Source organism: Schistocerca gregaria, chromosome 3 (assembly GCF_023897955.1).
Source record: "Schistocerca gregaria isolate iqSchGreg1 chromosome 3, iqSchGreg1.2, whole genome shotgun sequence".
NCBI classification, from domain to species: Eukaryota; Metazoa; Arthropoda; class Insecta; order Orthoptera; family Acrididae; genus Schistocerca; species Schistocerca gregaria.
The window spans coordinates 725,639,793-725,662,393 of record NC_064922.1 but is presented as its reverse complement, the minus strand read 5'-3'; the positions used below and the strand labels follow the sequence as shown (position 1 = coordinate 725,662,393).

At 40.5% G+C, this 22,601-nt stretch overlaps 1 protein-coding gene across 1 annotated transcript in view; it reads left to right on the top strand.

Annotated features, from left to right (window-relative positions):
* LOC126355582 (glutamate receptor ionotropic, NMDA 2B) overlaps positions 1–22,601 on the top strand; it is a 1,429,141-nt gene that overhangs the window by 1,204,928 nt on the left and 201,612 nt on the right. The window contains exon 10 of the mRNA XM_050005946.1: positions 12,393–12,502. Coding sequence (XP_049861903.1) covers positions 12,393–12,502 — 110 coding nt within the window. The remainder of the gene's footprint in view (positions 1–12,392; positions 12,503–22,601) is intronic.

The following is a 22,601-nucleotide window of genomic DNA, read 5'->3' as shown; positions in this document are numbered from 1 at the left end:
GTCTTCCGCTCACGCCCCAACATAGTGTAGCCCGCCTCCAGTGGTGTCGCGACAGGCGTGAATGGAGGGACGAATGGAGACGTGTCGTCTTCAGCGATGAGAGTCGCTTCTGCCTTGGTGCCAATAATGGTCGTATGCGTGTTTGGCGCCGTGCAGGTGAGCGCCACAATCAGGACTGCATACGACCGAGGAACACAGGGCCAACACCCGGCATCATGGTGTGGGGAGCGATCTCCTACACTGGCCGTACACCTCTGGTGATCGTCGAGGGGACACTGAATAGTGCACGGTACATCCAAACCGTCATCGAACCCATCGTTGTACCATTCCTAGACCGGCAAGGGAACTTGCTGTTCCAACAGGACAATGCAGGTCCGCATGTATCCCGTGCCACCCAACGTGCTCTAGAAGGTGTAAGTCAACTACCCTGGCCAGCAAGATCTCCGGATCTGTCCCCCATTGAGCATGTTTGGGACTGGATGAAGCGTCGTCTCACGCGGTCTGCACGTCCAGCACGAACGCTGGTCCATCTGAGGCGCCAGGTGGAAATGGCATGGCAAGCCGTTCCACAGGACTACATCCAGCATCTCTACGATCGTCTCCATGGGAGAATAGCAGCCTGCATAGCTGCGAAAGGTGGATATACACTGTACTAGTGGCGACATTGTGCATGCTCTGTTGCCTGTGTCTATGTGCCTGTGGTTCTGTCAGTGTGATCATGTGATGTATCTGACCCCAGGAATGTGTCAATAAAGTTTCCCCTTCCTGGGACAATGAATTCACGGTGTTCTTATTTCAATTTCCAGGAGTGTATATAGGGTGGTCCATTGATCGTGACCGGGCCAAATATCTCACGATATAAGCGTCAAACGAGAAAACTACAAAGAACAAAATTTGTCTAGCCTGAAGAGGGAAACCAGATGGCGCTATGGTTGGCCCTCTAGATGGCGCTGTCATAGGTCAAACGGATATCACCTGCGTCTTTTTTTTTTAAATAGGAACCCCCATTTTTATTGCATATTCGTGTAGTACGTAAAGAAATATGAATGTTTTAGTTGGACCACTTTTTTCGCATTGTGATAGATGGCGCTGTAATAGTCACAAACATATTTAGACGAACAGTTGGTAACAGGTAGGTTTTTTAAATTAAAATACAGAAGGTAGGTACGTTTGAACATTTTATTTCGGTTGTTCCAGTGTGATATATGTAGCTTTGTGAACTTATTATTTCTTAGAACGCATGCTGTTACAGCGTGATTATCTGTAAATACCACTTAATGCAGTAAATGCACAAAACCATGTCCGTCAACCTCAATGCATTTGGCAATACGTGTAACGACATTCCTCTCAACAGCGAGTAGTTCGCCTTCCGTAATGTTCGCACATGCATTGACAATGCGCTGACGCATGTTGTCAGGCGTTGTCGATGGATCACGATAGCAAATATCCGTCAACTATCTTCACAGAAAGAAATCCGGGGACGTCAGAACCGGTGAACGTGCGGGCCATGGTGTGGTACTTAGACGACCAATCCACCTGTCATGAAATGTGCTATTCAATACCGTTTTAACCGTACGCGAGCTATGTGCCGGACATCCATCATGTTAGAAGTACATTGCCATTCTGTCATGCAGTGAAATGTCTTGTAGTAACATCGGTAGACATTACGTAGGATATCAGCATACATTGCACCATTTAGATTGCCACCGATAAAATGGAGGCCAATTATCCTTCCTCCCATAATTCCGCACCATACATTAACACGCCAAAGTCGCTGATGTTCCACTTGTCGCAAGCCATCGTGGATTTTCCGTTGCCCAATAGTGCATATTACGCCGGTTTACGTTACCGCTGTTGGTGAATGACGCTTCGTCGCTAAATAGAAAGCGTGCAAAAAATCTGTCATCGTCCCGTACTTTCTCTTGTGCCCAGTGGCAGAACTGTACACGACGTTCAAAGTCGTCGCCATGCAATTCTGGTGCATAGAAATATAGTACGGGTGCAATCGATGTTGATGTAGCATTCTCAACACCGACGTTTTTGAGATTCCCAATTCTCGCGCAGTTTGTCTGCTACTGATGTGCGGATTAGCCGCGACTGCAGCTAAAACACCTACTTGGGCATCATCATTTGTTGCAGTTCGTGGGTGACGTTTCACATGTGGCTGAACACTCCCTGTTTCCTTAAATAACGTAACTGTCCGGTGAACGGTCTGGACACTTGGATGATATCGTCCAAGATACCGAGCAGCATACACAGCACACGCCCGTTGAACAGTTTGATCACAATATCCACGCATCAACACGATATCGACCTTTTCCACAATTGGTAAACGGTCCATTTTAACACGGGCAATGTATCACGAAGCAAGTACCGTCCGCACTGGCGGAATGTTACGTGATACCACGTACTTATACGTTTGTGACTATTACAACGTCATCTATCACAAAGCAAAAAGAGTGGCCCAATTAAAACATTCATATTTCTTTACGTACTACACGAATTTTGAAAAAAGAAGGGGGATTCCTATTTTTAAAAAAACGCTGTTGATATCCGTTTGACCTATGGCAGCGCCATCTAGCGGGACAACGATACCGCCATCTGGTTTCCCCCTTCAAGCTAGACGAGTTTCGTTCTTTGTAGTTCTTTCGTTTGATGTTTATTTCGTGAGATATTTGGCCCGGTCACTATCAATGGACCACCCTGTATATATTGAAAAATGTTACCTTAATTAGATCGCCTGATAACGCGTATATATCTGCTCCTATAAGAAATTTCCTGGCGCAGCTAAGTGCAATGCTAGCCGATAGATTTGTCTTATAGAAAAGGAAAGAACTGACTTTTCCTTTCAATAATCGGGATTGCCAAGGATTGGAGAAATTAGAGAATTCTTTAAATTGAGATAAATGTCAAAAGTTACTTTTTATGAGAAAGATTATTATTAACAGATTTTTTTAAAACATTTACATGGGACTTGATGTAACAATACTACTTATGCGCGAGGCTGCTTTTACCTTATCCTACAACGCTCAGGCTCCGCCATCGCTGCACACGACCGGCCCAGCCAACACGATACACCAGACCAGACTGCTCGCTAGCAACAACTTACTCCTACTAACACACAGTTCTTATTGCAGTCAATACTGCTCTTTGGTCTCAGATTCTCTTCTAGCTATATCGCAGGCAGCGCGTGAGCAATACATCGAAATTACATCAGCTCGAGTGCGCTAGCAACAATTCTTTAATTATGGACCTCTTACAACTTTCATGGGATTTGCCAATTTAGAAGAAGCGCTGAACAGTGCAAAGTGCAACAGAATGTTTCAACGCAGGTGTAAGAAATATGAGTATATACAGTATCTTCAGGAACCAGCAGCGAGCAATTACAATGGAAAACCAAGACAGACGTGTTCGGATTAGAACATGATTAAGGGAAGGTTGTAGCCCGCCTGGCTAGCCGCGTGGTCTGATGTGATACTTCCTGGGCGAGAAGGCGTGCCAGTCCCCGGTATGGATCCGCTCAGCTGATGAGTGTCGAGGTCCAGTGTACCGGCCAACCGGTGGATGGTTTTCAATACGGTTTTCCATCTGTTTGGCGACTGTGGGATGGTTCCCCTTATTCCGCCTCAGTTACACCATGTCGGCGATTGCTGCGCAAACACTGCCTCCACGCATGCGTACACCATAATTAATCTACCACGCAAACATTTGAGGTTACACTAGTCTGGTATGAGACATTCCCGGGAGGGAGTGGGTGGAGGAGGAGAGGCTCCACTGGGGGCCGAACCGCACAATAACCTTGGGTTCGGTGTAGAGCGGCGGTGGGGAGAGTGGACTGCTGTAGCTCGTTGTGGCGTTGTGAACTAATGAGGGCTACGGCGGGGACGAAGCCTCTAGGTCGTTTCTAGGTCCCCAGTTCAATGCGGTACAATATAAGGCAGGTTTGTTGTCTTTCTCCTCAGTTATTCAAACTACGTTTCGAACAAGTAATGAAGGAAATAAAGATTTACTTACTTTACTTTACACGGAAAACACTGATGTGAAATTAAAATTTATGAAGAAATCCAATCAGTGATAAGACTCTCTAAGGACACATTTACAGGACCTGGTTGAAGGTATGAAGAGTTTACGCCACGATCGCACCGACAACGTTACCTACCACAATTAAGCTCGTCCTGGACTGGGGTCATGCACGACACAGAATTTTCACGCAGGTTATTCTGCCCTTGAAAACTTCATCCGAAGCGCAGCTATACAGTTCTTACTACGAATTTGAATTGAAATTACGTTTCCGTCAAACAAAGAACCCACGCAGTTTTCAGAAAATACTTTCTTTGCCTTGCTGCATAACCGTTCGCCTTTATGCTTGTGAGATGCACGCTGAAACGTCAGCGCCGTATCTTGTCGGAGGATTTAACCTTCAAAACAGGGATTTGTTCGCCACCGTGAATAATACCGTTCCTTGCGGGTATTGTCTTTCCTGGAGGAAATAGCGGAAATAGGTTGAAATTTCCGGTACAACCAACTTTCGGCGAAAGCAGATATTTTCGCCGCTATTGTGCTAAATTCCCGTTACTTTACAACAGGGAAAATATCGAAAGATCCCAGCGCGTTGTTGTAAAAGTTTAGCACCGTTTAGAAGGCAGATAATGCCAGTGACTTTGTAGGAAACGGTAAAAGAAGAACAGCAGCAAGCCACCAACCCAGTCTCGACGAGATGCACTATACATACAAAATTTTATTTTTGTCTAGGATATTGCGTTTTCATATCGGTCTTTACCATTTTCAAACAGGTGTTTTCATTAGGCAATAGAAGGGATATTGAAAAGAAGTTTGAATTCGGACAAGCAGCAATAAAAAAGAAGCAAAACTCCACCTTTCTGGCTTTAGACGGGCCAATCGAAACCAACCGACTGCCATGTCATTCGAAGGCATGGCGCAATTTGAACGCGGTGTGGAGGGGCGTGGGGTCGGCACATCGCTTTCCGGTCACAGGTTCGAATCCTGCCTCGGGCATGGATGTGTGTGATGTCCTTAGGTTAGTTAGGTTTAAATAGTTCTAGGGGACTGATGACCACAGCTGTTAAGTCCCAGAGTGCTCAGAGCCATTTGAACCATTTTTGAACATCGCTTTCCTGGACGTTTTCGGCTTTGTTGCCGGTACTAGCCATCCAAATTCCTCTCCTGTGCCAAACTCTTTATCTCAGAATAGCACTTGCAACCTATGTCCTCACTTATTTGCTGGACGTACTCCAGTCTCTGTCTTCCTGTACATTTTCTACCTTCTTCAGCTCTCTCTAGTACCATGGAAGTTATTCTGTGATGTCTTTACATATGTCCTCTCATCCTATCCCTTCTTCTTGCAATTTTTATCCATATATTTCTTTTCTCGTCTGTTCTCCGGAGAATCTCTTCATATCTCATCTTATCAGTCCACCTAATTTCAACTTTCTTCTGTACCAGTACATCTTAAATGCTTCGATTCTATTGGTTTTCGGTTTTCGCACAGTCCATGTTTCACCACCATCCAGTACTGTGCTCTAAACATACAGTCTCAGAAATTTCTTCCTCAAATTAAGGCTTCTGTTTGATACTTGTAGAATTCTCTAATGTTAAGTTTTTCGCTGTTCTAATTTCTGATACTGCTCATTACTTTCATCTTTCTTCGATTTGCTCTCAGTCCATATTCTATAGTCATTGACTGTTCCTGCCATTCAGAACATCATGTAATTCTTATTCACTTTCCATGAGGATAATGTCATCAGCGAACCTTATCACTGATATCGTTTCACCTTGAATTATGATCCCACTCTTAAACCTTTCTTGTACTTCCGTCATTGCTTCTTCAATGTATAAGGTAAATAGCGGGGGCGAAAGACGACATCCCTGTCTTCCACCCCTTTTAATGCGAGCCCTTCGTTCTTGATTTTCCAGTCTTATTGTGCCTTCGTTGACCTTGTAGATATTGTGTATTACCCGCGTTTCCCTATAGCTTCCTCCTATTTTTCTCAGCATTTGGAGCATCTTGCGCGATTTGCATTGTGAACACTTTTTCCAGGTCGACAGAACCTATGAATGTGTCTTGATTTTTCTTTACTCTAGCTTCCATTATCAACCGCACCGTTAAAACTACCTCTCTTGTTCATTTACCTTTCCTTAAGTCTATCCGATCGTCATTTAACACATCCTCAATTTTCTTTTCCGTTCTTCTCTGTATTTTTCTTCTCAGCAACTTGGATGAACGAGCTGTTGAGCTGATTGCGCGATAATTCTTGCACTTGTCGGCACTTGCAATCTTCGGAATTGTCTGGTTGGTGCCTTTCCAAAAGTCCTATGATATGTCGTCAGACACATACAGTCTACATACCAAAGTGAATAGTCGTTTTGTTACCACTTCCACAAATGATTTTAGAATTTGTGATGGAATGATATCTATCCCTTCTGCCTAATTCGATCTTAAGCCTTCCAACGTGTATTTAAATTTTTATTCTAATATTGGATCCCCTATCTCTCCTATATCGACTCCTGTTTCCTCCTCTATCACGTCATCAGATAAGTCTTCCCTCTCATAGAGGCCATCGATGTACAATTTCCACTTACTAGCTGCATTTAAAAGTGGAATTCCCGTTGCAGTCCTAATGTTCCAACGTTTGCTTTTAATTTCACCGAAGGTTGTTTTGACTTTTCTACATGCTGAGTCGGTCCATCCGACAATCATTTCTTTTTCGATTTATACAGCTATTTAGCCTTTGATTCCCTACACTTCCTAATAATTTTATTCCTATGTGACTTGTATGTCTGTACTTCTGAATTTCCCTGCACATTTTTGTACTTCCGTTTTTCATCAATCAACTGAAGTAGTTCTTCTTTTGCCCACTGAGCTATTCCTTACAGCAGTATTATAGCTTTAGACAGTTTCAATCGAATTTTTTCATTCCTTAGTACTTCCGTATCCCACTTCTTTGCACTTTGATTCTTCCTGACTACTCTCTTAAAATCCAGCCTACTCTTCGTCACTACTGATTTGTGATATGAGACCATATCTGCTTTTGGGAACGGCTTAGAGTCCAGTATCTGATATCGGAATCTGTGCCTGAGCATGATGTAATCAAACAAAAATATCTCGTATTTCCAGGCCTTTTACAAGTATACCTGCTCTTCTTGTGATAACAGAGGATTCGCTATTACTAGCTAAAATTCATTGCAGAACTCAATAAGTCTTTCTCTTATCTCATTCCCGTTCCCATGACCATATTATCCCATAACTCATTCTTCTACTCCTTCCCCTACAACCACATTCTAACTCCAAATGACTTATAGATTTTCATCTCCCTTTATGTACTGAATTGTCCGTTGAATATCTCTTCTGTGTCTCTTCATCTTCCGCCTTACGATGGCGACATGTATACTTGCACTAACACTATTGGTATCGATTTCCTGCAGATTCTGATGACAACAAACCTATCACTAAATCGTTTGAAATCACTCACTCTCCACTCTACCTTTTTATTGATAAAGAATTCTATACCCGTTACAACATTTTCTGGTGTGGTTGATATTGCCCTATGCTCCATGTTACCTCGATGACGCCCGCTATGTCTGGAGCCAGCCTTAGCATTTTCGTTTTCATATTTTCTATCTTCCCTACCACGTTCATACTCCTGATACACCACGAACCGATTCGTAGAACATTATCCTTTATTTAAATTAAAATTTGAACAGTCTTGATCGCATTTTTTATTTTTTATTTATTGGAATGAGTGACCGGTTTCGACTCTTTCATAGGATCATCTTCAGACTCTGTAAAGATATATTGCCAAAGTAGTGTAGACATTATAATAAACATATAAAAGATATATAAAAATAAGATAAATAGTAATACATTATACCCAGAACGGTGAATGGATACTGCCAGACGAGTTTCGTCGACCCTCGACGCTCGTGTAACTGCTGACTGCATAGAGGGAAGAGGTATTATTAGGGCAGGACACACCCACCGTTCTGAGTATGACATCATATGGAGCCAATCAGAAAACACGTTCATAATTAGATAAGTTAATACATAACTATGAAGGAACAGTTACAGTTATAATACATCATAATGTCACTTATTGATCATTATTCGTCAATGAATACAAATTATACTATTAAAATGGTTCATTGCTATGAAATAGAGTATGCTGCCCTCTAAACTCAGAACTATAAATCTGCACCAAAGATTGTCGTTGCCCCAGCGTTTACGTGGATAATCGAGGGCTACCATGGAAATGGCGTCCTGTTCCGCTGTGAACGTGCTGTCAAAGACTGTACTATGGGGAGTTACGTCGTATGTTACGGTTATTTGCCATAGAAATACGGTTAATTTTGCTCTCTTCTGATGTCAGCGCCATGAAAATAACTGTACTATGGCAGAATCATTCTAATATTTCTGTAATAACAGCGGAACGATGTTATTAAAGTGCATCGCTAGTTGCTGTAGAAACGGCGACCTAGCTGGGTGAGGCAGGCATCAAATGATCAGAGATTATTGCGTACTGCGAAATATATCTCAAGGGTTGACATTTCGACCACAAAAAGAGTGTCTGCATAGATAAATCGGTAGTTGTTATAGAAATAGCGTCTTATTTTCACTGCTACAATCTATGGAGCTATAACAAAGTTATAATTGGCGGAATATGACTCCTTTGACAATATATCATAGTATTCGTCATTATGACAAAATTATACGTCATAAATGGATAAAATTAAAGGGTTAAAATCAGCTTAAAAATCTTTTCACAAGAAATTATGTCAGCTTATAATATGGCAACAGGGTGCTATAAAAGTGTATGGTGATTGGTGGGAACAGGTGCCTGAGACCGCTATGGCAAAGTACAAAGCGTACATAAAAAATAAGCGACGACTAGCATCCTTTGATGGAAAAATATGAATAACAAAATAAAAATTAGAAAAATGTAAAGTGACAGTTTTTAAAATAAGAACCATAATAAAAGTGAGATACAGCTAGTTAAAAAAATAGTTATAAAATATTAATGTTAAAACAAGTGTCGGCATAATATAAAAATATATGAATGTAATAATACGAAAACGAAAGAGCAGTTCTTTATAATAGGTCTTCAAAAAGGTCATAAAATGTTTTTCCCTAAAGTCTAGCTGTTCATTGAGTAGAGCTAGGGGTTCACTTTTACGATGTGCATAGATTTCAATTTCCTCTAATGAATTAAGTAACGGTCCTTTTGGGCAAAGTGAAGGGTTTTTAAATTCGTATGAATTAATCCTTTGGAATGGTTGCAGTCAACAAATGTTGGCCAAACAAGGATTTATTGCGACTGGTACCAGACATATGTTCTTTAAACGTATTAGCAAAGCTACGGCCAGTTTATCCGATACAGTAAACACATTGTATTTTAGATACTCCTGAATTTTGATATTTGGTGTTATTTTTTAATTAATACTGTGCCTGAGTCTATTTTGAAGCTGATTATTGGTAACAAATGCTGTTGTGAGCTCGGTATTTTTAAATAATTTGTTTATTTTATCGGATATATACCCCATTTTGGAGTATTTTCGATGACCGGATTCAGGTGCACTATGTGTATCCTGTATCTTATTAAATATGAAGTCAGCGTCATTGGGATTGAAATCATTTACACTAGCAATGTGCTTCAATATTAGTCTCTCTTTCTGTAGTTCCTCTGTGGTGAGCGGTAATTTATTTAGTCTATTGATCACTGACTGGAAGAATGCTTTATTCTGTCTGGATGGACGGCACGAGTTGACGTTAATAATGTCATCTGTTGTTATTGGTTTTCTGTAAATTGGAAATTGATGTCTATTCTCTGCGTTTGTAATAGTTACATATAAAAAATTTATACATTTATGAATTTCATGTTCTACTGTAAAGATCAGTTTCGGGTGTATACTATTTAAACAATTTTTTCAAGATATCTTTTTCATCTATGGTCCCATTGAAGAGTACAAGTGTATCTATCGCTTATAGTATATGACTTTATTAGCAATTTCCGGGTTTTGTTCAAAGCATTGTAGTTTAATATGATTAACAAAAATATCTGCTATGGTACCGGCTAGGGAATTACCCATTGCTAGGCCATCCTTTTGAAAATATATTTTACCGTTAAAAGAAAAATAGTTAAAAGCTAATGTGTGTTCTAGTAGATCGATGAACTCTGTAACTTCTTCTGCGTCCATAATTTTATGTTGTAATAAGTTATTTTTAATAATATCAATAGTTTCTTTTATTCTTTTATTGGTATATTAGTGTATAGATTATTTTATATCTAGTGAGGCAAATCTTGCACCATCCTGTATATCTGTATTATAGATTGTCTGAGCTAGTTAGTAACTGTTTTTGACACTAAAACGTTTTTCATAAACGTATAAAAATTTTAAAATCTCATTCAATTTTTTATTAATTTTGTATGAGGGGCAACTCATATTATTGACAATTGGGTGGATAGGCATTTTTGTTTGTAAAGTGAAAGAAACCGACGCTTTCCTGCGACACTGGACGTCGCATGAAAGACGTGAGCAATATTTCCTTGCCGTGACTGCAACTACATATCGCAAAAATTAAATTGCACATATCTCCGACACATCAGAGAAAATGCACCTGACGACCCTTTGAAAAGATACATTGTGCGCATATACTCTCTAATAGAAAAAAAAACTAATCACCGCTAAGGAATTATGCGGATGGAACGTAAGTATGTAGATGTGATGTATACGTATAGACAAACAAATAATGACAGTTTCAGAAAATCTGGAAGATTTATTCGAGAGTAAGAGCTTCACAAACTGAGCAACTCAGTACCTCATTGGTCCACATCTGGCCCTTATGTAAACAGTTATTCAACTTAGTACAGATTGATAGACTTGTTGCACGTCCCTTTGAGGGACATCGTGTCAAATTCTGTCAAACTGCTGCAGTAGGTCGTCAGAATCCCAAGTTGGTTGGTGGGCCCTCCCCATAATTCTCATAACTTTCTCAGCCGTGGAAAGATCCGGCGAATTTGCTGTCCAAGGTAGGGTTTGGCAAACACGAGGATACGCAGAAACTCTTGCCGTGTGAGGATGGGCAGTATCTTACTGAAACATAGCCCAGGATGGCTTGCCATGAAGGTCGTAGACTACGCTAACGTGCCGATGTGCTGTAAGGGTGCCGCAGATGACAATTATACGGGTCCTGCTATGGAAATAAGTCGCACCACACACAGACCAGCGGCGTCTACAGGCATGTCTTCGCAAATCGTCGAAACTGAATTCGAAGCGGGACTCGTCACTGATAACAGTTCTACTCCATTCAATGAGATTCCAGGCTGGTGACGTGTCTGGAGGCGTCTCCGAAAGTTTTTCACCAATTGCTTTGAAATGTTGACACAACATCGCATTCGCATACGCGCGTGTTTCTGTATTACTTTAAAAAAATGTTCAAATGTGTGTGAAATCTTATGGGACTCGACAGCTAAGATCATCAGTCCCTAAGCTTACACACTACTTAACCTAAATTACCCTAAGGCCAAACATACACACCCATGCCCAAGTGAGGACTCGAACCTCCGGCGGGGACCAGCCGCACAGTCCATGACTGCAGCGCCCTAGACCGCTCGGCTAATCACGGGCGGCTTTGTATTACTGCTTGAGCGCCATATTCGTGTGGTGTGTGTGTGTGTGTGTGTGTGTGTGTGTGTATGTATGTGTGTAATATTTAAATGGAATACGCTTCTAGCAAAAATCTCATGTTGGTTTGTTCTGAAGCTTAAATGTCTGAAAGATATTCACTAATTCCTTTGAAACTTTGACACAAGATTGAATTCGAATACGCGAGTGTTTTTTATATACATGATATGGCGTTCCCATATATACAATTTTGTTTATTTGATATATAAAATATATATTCAAATACCATATGGCACTCCATTAGGAGTACAAAAACAGGCACATATTTGAATGGAAGTTTGTCTCAAAATTTCAAAGGAACTGATGAAGAAGTTTCGGAGATTTAAGATTCTGAACAAACGAAAATCCCTTTTTCATTTTTATATATACCATACGGCGCTCCAGTAGTTATACAAAAACACGCTCGTATTCGAATGGAAAGTTGTGTCATAATTTCAAAGCAGTCGGTGAAGAACGTTCAAAGATGTATTCCTTTTTACAAACAAACATTTAAATTATTACTTGTATAGATATTCATTAACGCTACCGTAAGCTGGAAGCTGTGCAGACTACCTAAATTTATCAAACTGTTATTTCACGATATCGCAAACTCTTACTTGTAAGTTTTTCGCTTCTGACCACATCCTGTGTAGCATCAGCCAGACGTCCGTAGCCAGTAGAGTGTACTAACCCTCATTTGTTTTTGTTCTCCACAGAGCCTTTCGATACAGCTTCGTGGATGCTGGTGGGAGCCGTGGCGATCCAGGCGGCAACCTTCACCATCTTCCTCTTCGAGTGGCTCAGCCCTTCCGGCTTCGACATGAAGGTCAGGACCACTGTTCTCGCCAGCTATAAGCACGCTGCGCTGCTTTCAACCCAGACAAATCGCTCTTTGCCTGCGCTTCGTCTGGCGCCCTTTACTGAACCCACGGCAACGATTCGGAAGTACCGTCGACTTCCCACCCATACCATATATACTACGGCCCTCAACAGCTGTTTTCCACAGCGTAGGGGTGACCGTGCATCTTATTGGGCTTCACAACTGAACGGGTAGAGCTGTTGCTGTACTAAGTACATCTGAGAAATATAATACTGGGTATAACCATTCACATTTAAATGAATACAACACAATAAGACACAAAAACTCTCTTCTCTTACACCACGATGCAATGAGGACCTTCCACTCACAGACTCGCTTGTCTGGGGCTTTAAAAGTGGAATCTTCTAGGGTCGTCTCCTGAATGGAGTAAGGTTTCCTACATACGAAACAGCGGAAATTTTCCAAAAAAGTTATACACTCAGTCTATTCATAAGAAACCACACTTATCACAAAATAATATTCTTAAAGTTATTTATGCTGCCATCATTTAGGAGTAGTTAGTCATAAGTAGTTTCTCCATTAGAAACTTCACTCCGGAGGTAAAAAATAATTTTGAAAAAGAGCACATTCAGACTGAAAATAAATGTGCACACAACTCTAGAACATTTGCCACACTTACGCATACATTGACAGTACAACCACCAAATTTGTCTTACATACACAGAAAATTGTGATCACTCTGCTGAATTATTCGTTATTGTCACATTTATTACATGGAGAAAATTATTAAGTAGCCAGTATAATTCTTAATTATATGCACCATTCCAAAATATGATACAGTTGATTCCCAAAAGGGACAGACTGTTTCCTATGGCCCAGACACCAACCACACAGCAGTGTACATCGGATTTCCGCCTTTCCCATACCCCAGCCACACAATCCTAGGAGACCACACCTCCAGCAGTAAAGTCACTGTTGAAAAAGCAACAAATTAAAAATAGGCTAAAAGCAGTACGGCCAGAAAGCAATGCCTGCCGACCAAAGCTATGGGGAGTACACTTCAAAGAAAGCAAACTGAGGAGACTGCTTCTGATTTCGATATGTCATGAGTAACAATAGCATGGTTGATGTCGATTCCTTTGGAGTATCCAAACTATATACTATTGCAATGACAGATCCAGCACATGTAGATGGAAGAGATTGTATCTTGGTTAAATTTCGAGAAGAGATGAGAAATTCATAGAGATACAGATCAGCCTGTACCATACAAAATGCACTGGAAAATGACCTAGAATTTATACCTCTGAAGTCTGTGGATGAGGACAACATTCGTTTTGAATTAAATGAGAAAGACAATTCTCTTATTCATAAGAGTGATGTGACGGGGAAATTGACGTTCCTATTGTTGCTATGAGGTGGTAAATATGAAACGTTGAATCTTATTTGTGTTAAAGTATAATGTTCATGTCGATAAAAATGTAAGACAGTTTTTCTCTCCTGCGTATCCATTACCTTTTTATTGGCTTTAATATATTAAGTATAACTTTAAACGGTAGCTATCCATTGCTGGTTGACTTCGTAGAATAAAAAATAGGAATGACTACTAATGAAATTTCTATAGTTCTGTCTGAAACAAATTTCGTGCAATAAATATCTTAGCATTATCCCTTAAAAAATTCCCAGTTACTCATATGTAGCGTTTTGTGTCTTCTCTATCTCAATCTTCTCGCTTTGGTATGAATATCGGTCTCACTTGTGTGTCATATTTTGGAGGAGCCCAATCGTATTTGAGAATTTCAGTCCAAAAACGATACTGTTTTCATTTTTTCTAGCCTACTTTTGTAAGATCAAAGTATGAAATACAGTGCCATTTTAAAACAGATTATATTCTCTAAGATTTACAAATTTATCATAATACTTATTCTTTTTATTTCAAAAATACCAAATATTTTGTATCTTATGTAGTTTATATTATCCTGTCCCGCCTGCTTAGATGGGTGACCAAGTGCTCGCCTCCCATGCAAGCGGGCCCCTTCGTAGACAAAGTGCAATTTGTCGTTCCCCTTCAGTCTTAAGTGCTAATTTCATCTTTTATTTAGCTTTCTGATGAGTTTTTGGCGTGCATCGTCCTCCTTAGAGACAAATAGGCCGACGCCAAAGTATAAGTGCAGTCCAGAACAAGAGACCATTCTTGAATAGCTTGTCAGTTGCAGTATTACACGTGTGCCGACCGTGATACTCGCTTTTTCCAGAGATCAAAATGCATCGATTTTGGTGAAGTTGACTTACACAACTGGCATATTCCAAACAGAATACACACATAATTAATGAGCGCGTTTGCGCAGCCAGCCTTGTTTAATATACTCGAAGATTGTTGTCGTGCTTCAGTTCCATCAAAAATAGTTCTTTGACCAACCGAGCTATGCTTCTGTTCTCTATTTTAAGTGCGAAGTACAATGTTTATATGAAGCCAGAATCGAAGACGCGTTCTACTTGCAAGTCTCCACCTGCAATGAATAGTTCATTTTCGTGCGCAACTACTGACGTAGAGTGTTTTTTCATGCACTGTGACCAACGGCCTTGGACATGGTGCCCTGCACGGCTATGAGCTTCGCTTGCACCATCTGAGGAGAAGTAGTACATCAATTTTGGAGATCATTTTCAGAGAACGGAGAAGCTGGGCTGTGGTATTTCGCATTTCCGAATTGCTTGCGTACGTGATGCCACCTAATTCTCTAGAACTATGTTTCGACTGATTTTTCAGATGATCAGTGTTTTCTTCCCTTCAATTACTGTGCTGCATACACTACCCACCTTTAACACAGCCAGTCTGATCATTTCATCTCGCTCACGAGGAAATGCTTGATTTGCCACTCATTCAAGCGACAGAGCTCTTCCATGTTGCTTGAAATTACAATTTCAGATACGAATTATGTTTTATTAACACAATCTGTGTGTGATTCAAACACGAATAGTAAATGTTTAAGCAGGGAACAGCACGGTCGCAAAATGTAATGCAGAAGTTCGAACCACATTGTCGTTGTTATCTGAAGTAAAACTTGATCATCAACGCTCGACGTTACGAATTGTGTTCCGTTCAATAACTGAGGACTGTACACCGAGTACTTTTCTAAAGATCAGATTATCGAGAACCAGGTAAGTTATATTTTTTCTCCAAGAGGAACACAGGCAACCTCGATTTTGTGGATGTGAGGAGGGATCACTCACTGCATCGTATAGGGTGTCTCAAAATAACGTATTCACTCTTTTAATCACAATATGTCTTCAATTAAAGTAGATAGGTGACAGCTTCAGTGGTGTCGTGTACCTTAAGACTTTAAACTTTCGAAATGCTCAATTTCCGCCATAGTGCATTGTCTGAAACAACGTACAACAGAGCGATATGACGCTTGTTTAGTTTCCAAAGGCCTGATCGTTTGTCTGAAATCCTCCAGTGTTCGTGGTGTGGCTTATATCCGGAAATCGATCTGAGCGGTCGGCAACATTTCCCCGTCGTCCAACCCGTCTCATGGAGGATGTGCAACTGAAAAATGTCTCCACTTCGACATAAAAGTGCGCTGGCATCTAATCCCGCTAGAAGCAACGATCTTCATTTTCAGAAGCAGTTAAGCTAAGTTAAGCTAAGTTCCTGTAACCTATAGCAGTCTTTTCAAAGAAGTACGGATCAAGCACCCCTCTGGAGGATGAATCTCATCGCATTGATACTTCTGGCAGATTAACATACTTCTTTTCAGCAGTTTGTTGATTTTAGTTTGCTTTTTACATGCAGATATGACAGTGTACTGTTCCCTTAAATTTCAAGCTAGCTTCGTCAACCAAAGAATTAAATCTTAGAAACCTTCCCTTTCTTCCCACATGTTGAAGAACCAGTAAAATAATAAAAGTCGTCTATCGACATGGTCCGTGGTTCTACTGGGACTTTGATAACCAGGACCAGTGCAACAATACTTCTGTTGTCTGTTGAACTTCTCTTTCCTCGCACGGCCCCTTTTTCTCATCTTACACCTTTCCATGGACACCTGACTTGTATCGGATTCTTGCAAATATTATCCTAATTCAAGATGAAGTTCCAAATTTAACTCTCCATCGCTGTCAAATTCACCTCAGTGTTGCAGTAATACCTTATTAGGCACTTCTGTTTTTCAAACGATAACATTACATCCACTACATTTGTTTGCAATCCTGCAGTGCATATTTTATACATTATTCTGCTTCAAAGGGGATATAAATTTGATAAAGGGCACTTTTGACCAGCAAATCACTGCAAAAGTTTCTTCTAGTAGTTTAATTTAATTTTTAAAACATTTTTGCCGAACTAGTTTCAGGCATTAGCGTCCATTGTGTACTGCTAGAGCGCTTTAAATCAATGGGTATAAAGCTGTATCATCTATGTAGTAAGCTCGATCTCATGTTGATCGGTGGTGTGAGCAGGTGCTGGTCAGAACATTTTCAGTGACTGTTCATACATTAGTGTCTACATAGTTTGTTCTGGCCATTTTTGGGCTTTACCTACTCGTACATTATTACTTTTCACATGGAGGTGAACGGCTACCTACGCCTACATATACGCAGCGGTGACACTGTGGATGGTCCATAGCACTATGTTTGCTATATGGAAGCTGTAACATGTAGAATCTGGGAGAGAATTTGCGAGGCCTTCGCCATTTCATTAGGCATAGCTGCAAAGCTTCGCAGCATGTAACACAGCGTAAGATGGCAAGGAAACAGTGCTACCAACAGAAAGCCAATTCACGTGTGTCCCTAACATACCTTACAGGAAAAATGTGAGATGGCAAATGGAGCGAAGTTAGGAGTTGACAGAAACACCTTAATAAATAGGATAATTTTCTTCTGCTCTAACACAAGGAAGGAAAATAGTTTTCTAAAAGCAAACAAGAATTAATAACAGTCTTCTTCATAATGCACACTTTTTTGCTCGAAACAGTGAGGCCCTCGCCAACGGATTTTTATTGTTCCATATCTTATGCCCTTCATGACAGACATATTCCTTTCTACATGCGTGTTATGGTAGTTTTGAAAGATACAGAAATTAGTCTTGAGACGCCGCAGTTCGAACATATTAGTCAGGCGTATCTAACACCTTAAATGAAACGGTGCTTACGTCATACGGAGTCCCGTTACTCAAATGACGAGCAACAAACTATTTAGGGGGAGGATGAGGCGAAACCCGTAATTATAGTTTTTTATCGCTTTTAGCACGATTCTCTGTCTATGTGCAAACCAAGTTATGTCTAAAGATCATCCTCGCAGATCTAGATAATTTTTTTTTGATTTCCCTGTTTGTAAAACATTAAATTAAGACGTAAGTTCAAAATTCACCCAGACGGATATCACCTTCCATTCCGACAGACCGGCACATTAAACCATGCGGCCATGTAGCTCAGGTCCGTCGACTGTGAACCTTTATAATCACGACCTGTTGATAAAATTCTGTATTTTATTAAAACAATTAATCATAATCTTACAACAGCATATTGCAAACTAACATTAACACACAAAATAATTTGAAATAATGTTTTCCTTCTGCACTAAGTCCGACTAGTTGACATACCATTGTTCAACAAACACAAACGTTGACGGCTTGTATGCTGTCCTTTTCACGTTTTTCTTGGGTTTCTGTACGCTATTTCTATGTTACTGGCGCTACAAACAAAACAAATATGTAATTTTAATAATAATGAAGCATCATGTCCATTACTATTAAATTAATGTGCTCAATGACAGTCTTGATACGTAGAAAAGAAATATGTCAACAGAGAACTGTGTATTATCAAACGAACATTTCGAGGCCATGTTTCAGATACACGTTTTTTCAATAATGACACACAACTAAATTTTGTATGTAAGCAAAATATGGACGCAAAATTTGACGCTACATCTGTCTCTATCATAGCCTAATGTAACGCGATGTCACTCAGTCGATATTAGGAGGATCATCAAGTTTAATGTAGATTCCAAATATCGGTGAAGTCCAGCGTTATTCCTTTGGTATTAGCAGAAGTATGGGATGTACTTTGGTGGTTCCTAAAGTATTAGTATCAGGTGGGAATAATTCGACATACTATGTTAACACCAATCCCCCACACAATCCAGGATTTTCCTGAGGCCATATAAGGAAAACAAGATAGATCTAAACTACTTACTCCCTAACAAAAAGTCGGGCGTAGCCATAGTACATGCTCTTTCAAATGGCCATTTATGCATTTTTGCTTGAACATCACAGCTCCCTTAACGAGCATACGAGTGTAATATCTTTACTGGTGACGAGATATGTTGCATTTGTGTTAATCTCATGAAGAGAAAGTAATAGTTTCTATAGGGCTGAAACCGAAAAAAGTCTGAGCACTGACTGTGTTCGGTAATAATAGAGAATCCACGAGGCGAAGGCAGCCAGGGGTCGAAGCACCAAGAGTATTGGCCAGTATGTGTTATTACCATTTCTGTGGCTAGGGGACTGAACTAAAGCACATTTAAGAATAATATTTTGGTTCACCCGCTGCAATCTCAACATTAACAATAAAGAGTAGGAGGAATTATTTCTATGCAGAGCCTCACAGTTGGCGATGTTTGCTATTAATTTGATATCTGAACGTTTCATGCTAACGAAGTCTGTTGGATATAAAATATTTATTTGATAATTAACAATTTGGAAAGTGGAAATTTGTGGTAAGAGCTTATGGGACCAAAAGTGCTTAGGTCATCGGTCCCTAAGCTTACGCACTATTTACTCAAACTTTAACTAACTTACGCTAAGGACAACACACACACCCATGCCCGAGGGAGAACTCGAACCTTTGACGGAGGGAGCCGCGCGGAGTTTGACAAGGCGCGGCATGTAACTGTGAAAACAGACTGCTATATCAAGTATTATTCTCCTTGTGCCTGAATATGACTCAGCTGGTATGACGCCATACAGAATGAGTCCCGAACTGCTCCGACTGTTTTGTTGCCTGCCTCAGTAAACGCCAAGGAAGTGTTGCACCGGCTGACAGTGTTGATGTAGAGAGCACTGCACTGTGGAGGGTTATTATTTCTTCTTAGTAGCATGTTATTCACTGCACTAATTTCCAAAATGATTCAGGCTCCTTCTGTTGAACAGGTCAGTGACAATCAGTCCTTAGTTAAAAAACTAAGGATCTGGAGCTTGGAACGGTTTTACATTCAACATCGTGCAGTAAATGAATACCACAGTACGTATGGGCAGGCGGTGCAGGAACAGGTGGATTATATCCAGATGCTCCTGATTCATGATGCTAGACACCCACAATTTTTATAAGCAGTGCACTCTGACAGAATGTAGCATCAGTATTGTGTGGATTAAGATGATACTTTTAACGATTCTATCCTAAATAGCCTCCCTAAGTCAAGCTTTATACAACGAAGGAAAAATAAATTACGACACCCTGAAGGAGTTGTGCGACATAAACGAAAGTTGACAAACGTGTCTCTACATCTGGAAGATGATGTCTATTCAAATTTCTCGCGAGTCGCATAAGAGAGGAGCTATTAGTGCCACTTTGAGGATACAAATCAGGTTCGCTTTAAATAGACGCTGTAACGGTCGTGAGCATTAGTTACTTTTAAGATTGGGCATAGTGAGCTGATGTTAACCAAGAAAAACGTTTAAGGCGACAAATACGGTTTCTAACAATACCACCACTTGCAAAGTGGGTTAGAAATCAGATTAATAATGTTGCTCACGCAGCATCTGTTCGCTTTATCGGGCAACAACAAAGCTATTGACTGTGGATGGTATCGTCAGAATGGAGATAATGAAGTCACTGTAAAAAAAAGCCATTAGTTTTGGCACTTTTGTCGAATGGATTCCCACGTAGATTTCGTCGAAGTTGTTATGGCTCATCTTGTTGATTCTAGGGTGATTCCACTTTGACTGCTAGAAGGTCCAGATCTGCATTTTTGTAATATTTGAAGACCTAACAAACGCGTTTTTCAAGAAATTCTTAATGATCAAACAATCCCAGTTCAGAACAGTGGTATGGTAGAAATAACTTTTGACTTGGTGTTCACGATCCACATTTTTATTAAACTTGTTGTAAATTCACATATACTTCCTCTTAATTGTCACATCATCAAGAAAACAGTTTATTATCAATCTTCATATATTTAATTTCCACTTTAACCAAACACAAGACTTGACTATTCTTTTACAAAGCGAAATAACAACTTAACTTCTGCAAAGTGAAACAAAGACTGCTCTGTGCGCATTCGCACCAAAACGCTTACAAATAAGTCAAAGATTATAACAGTCTCACAGAAATGAATACACACAAGAACCATATCACTGTAATATATCGATACATCGGAGTACCTATACATTAATAAAACCAAATGTGAATATTGTCATAAAAATATGTCTGTTACTTCGCAGAAATGTAGTACGATATTACTGGTATCGAGAACTGGGGTTGGAGTGGCGTAATGGTCACGTAAATAAAGAACCATTACAGGCTTTAACAACAACTCACTGACTTTAAATGAGGACGTGTAACAGAGCTACGAGAAGGTGGATGTTCCTTCTGCGATACTGCAGAAAGACTTAGCAGGAATGTAGCCACCATAAACGATCGCTGCCAACGGTGGTCACGAGATTGTACAGTCGTAGAGAAGACCGGACGGCTACGTGGCACTACCGAGAGTGAAGACCATCGTGTTCGGCAGGCAGCTCCGGCTGATCGTGCTGCGTCTGCAGCAGCAATTTGAGCACCAGTTGCCACCACAGTGACACAACGAACTGTTACAAATCTGTTACTTCAAGGACAGCTTTGAGCCAAAAGTCCTGTAGCGTGGATACCATTGACCCTAAACCATCGCCTTTTGCGACTTCAGTGGCGTCAAGCGAGAGCTCATTGGACGCAGGATGGAGGTCTGTTGTATTTTCCGATGAAAGCCGGTTCTACCTCGGTGTCAGTGATTGCCGTGTGTCAGTCAGAAAGAGGTCAGTTGAGACCTGAAACCAGTCTGTCTGCGTGCTAGACACCCTTGACCTTAGGTTCTGGTGTGTGATTTCACATAAAGAGGTCAGTTGAGACCTGCAACCAGTCTGTCTGCGTGCTAGACACCCTTGACCTTAGGTTCTGGTGTGTGATTTCACATAAAGAGGTCAGTTGAGACCTGCAACCAGTCTGTCTGCGTGCTAGACACCCTTGACCTTAGGTTCTGGTGTGTGATTTTACATAAAGAGGTCAGTTGAGACCTGCAACCAGTCTGTCTGCGTGATAGACACCCTTGACCTTAGGTTCTGGTGTGTGATTTCACATAAAGAGGTCAGTTGAGACCTGCAACCAGTCTGTCTGCGTGCTAGACACCCCACCCTTGACCTTAGGTTCTGGTGTGTGATTTCACATAACAGCAGGAGCACTCTCGTGGTTACATTAACCGACCCTCTAATGACAGACCAAGTGCAAAATGCGTGGCACTCCATGCCACAAGCTGACGTCCAGCACCTTTACAACACATTCACCATTCTAGCGGTTATACCGGTTGTTAACGTTCCAGCATTTCACATTTGCAGTGGCCTATCTCTTGCTTACATTATTAGCCTTTGAGCTTGTAAGTGTTAATCGCTTAAATGTGTTACCTATACATAAGTGTTCCCGAAATTTCAGTACTCCACATTTATCATTTTTTGGTGTTGCAATTTTTTGCCATCAGTTTATCAGCAGTTTTGGTGTGCTTTCTTTCCGCACGTCGTGTAACAAATAATAACTTGACACCACAATAAACAATCCAACTGTAGCATTTAAGTCTGTTATTCCTGTTCACAAAATACTAGTAAAACTGAATTTGGTGCTAACTGCCTTTGTAATTGCCATGAGTTGAATAATCGAACTAAGGAACATAATTCACAGTTATCGCAGCGTAAGTGATCCTGAAAGTCTACAGATTCCTTGCTTGTGGTTATTATACAAACACTGTGCATAGCTAATCTCAGCTTTCACTATGAAATTGAAATGACCGTAACCAAAAATTTTCTCTTACATCGTTTCAAACCTTCTTTCACTGTTGTGAATTTTACTGTTCGTTAGTTATTTGAATGAATTAC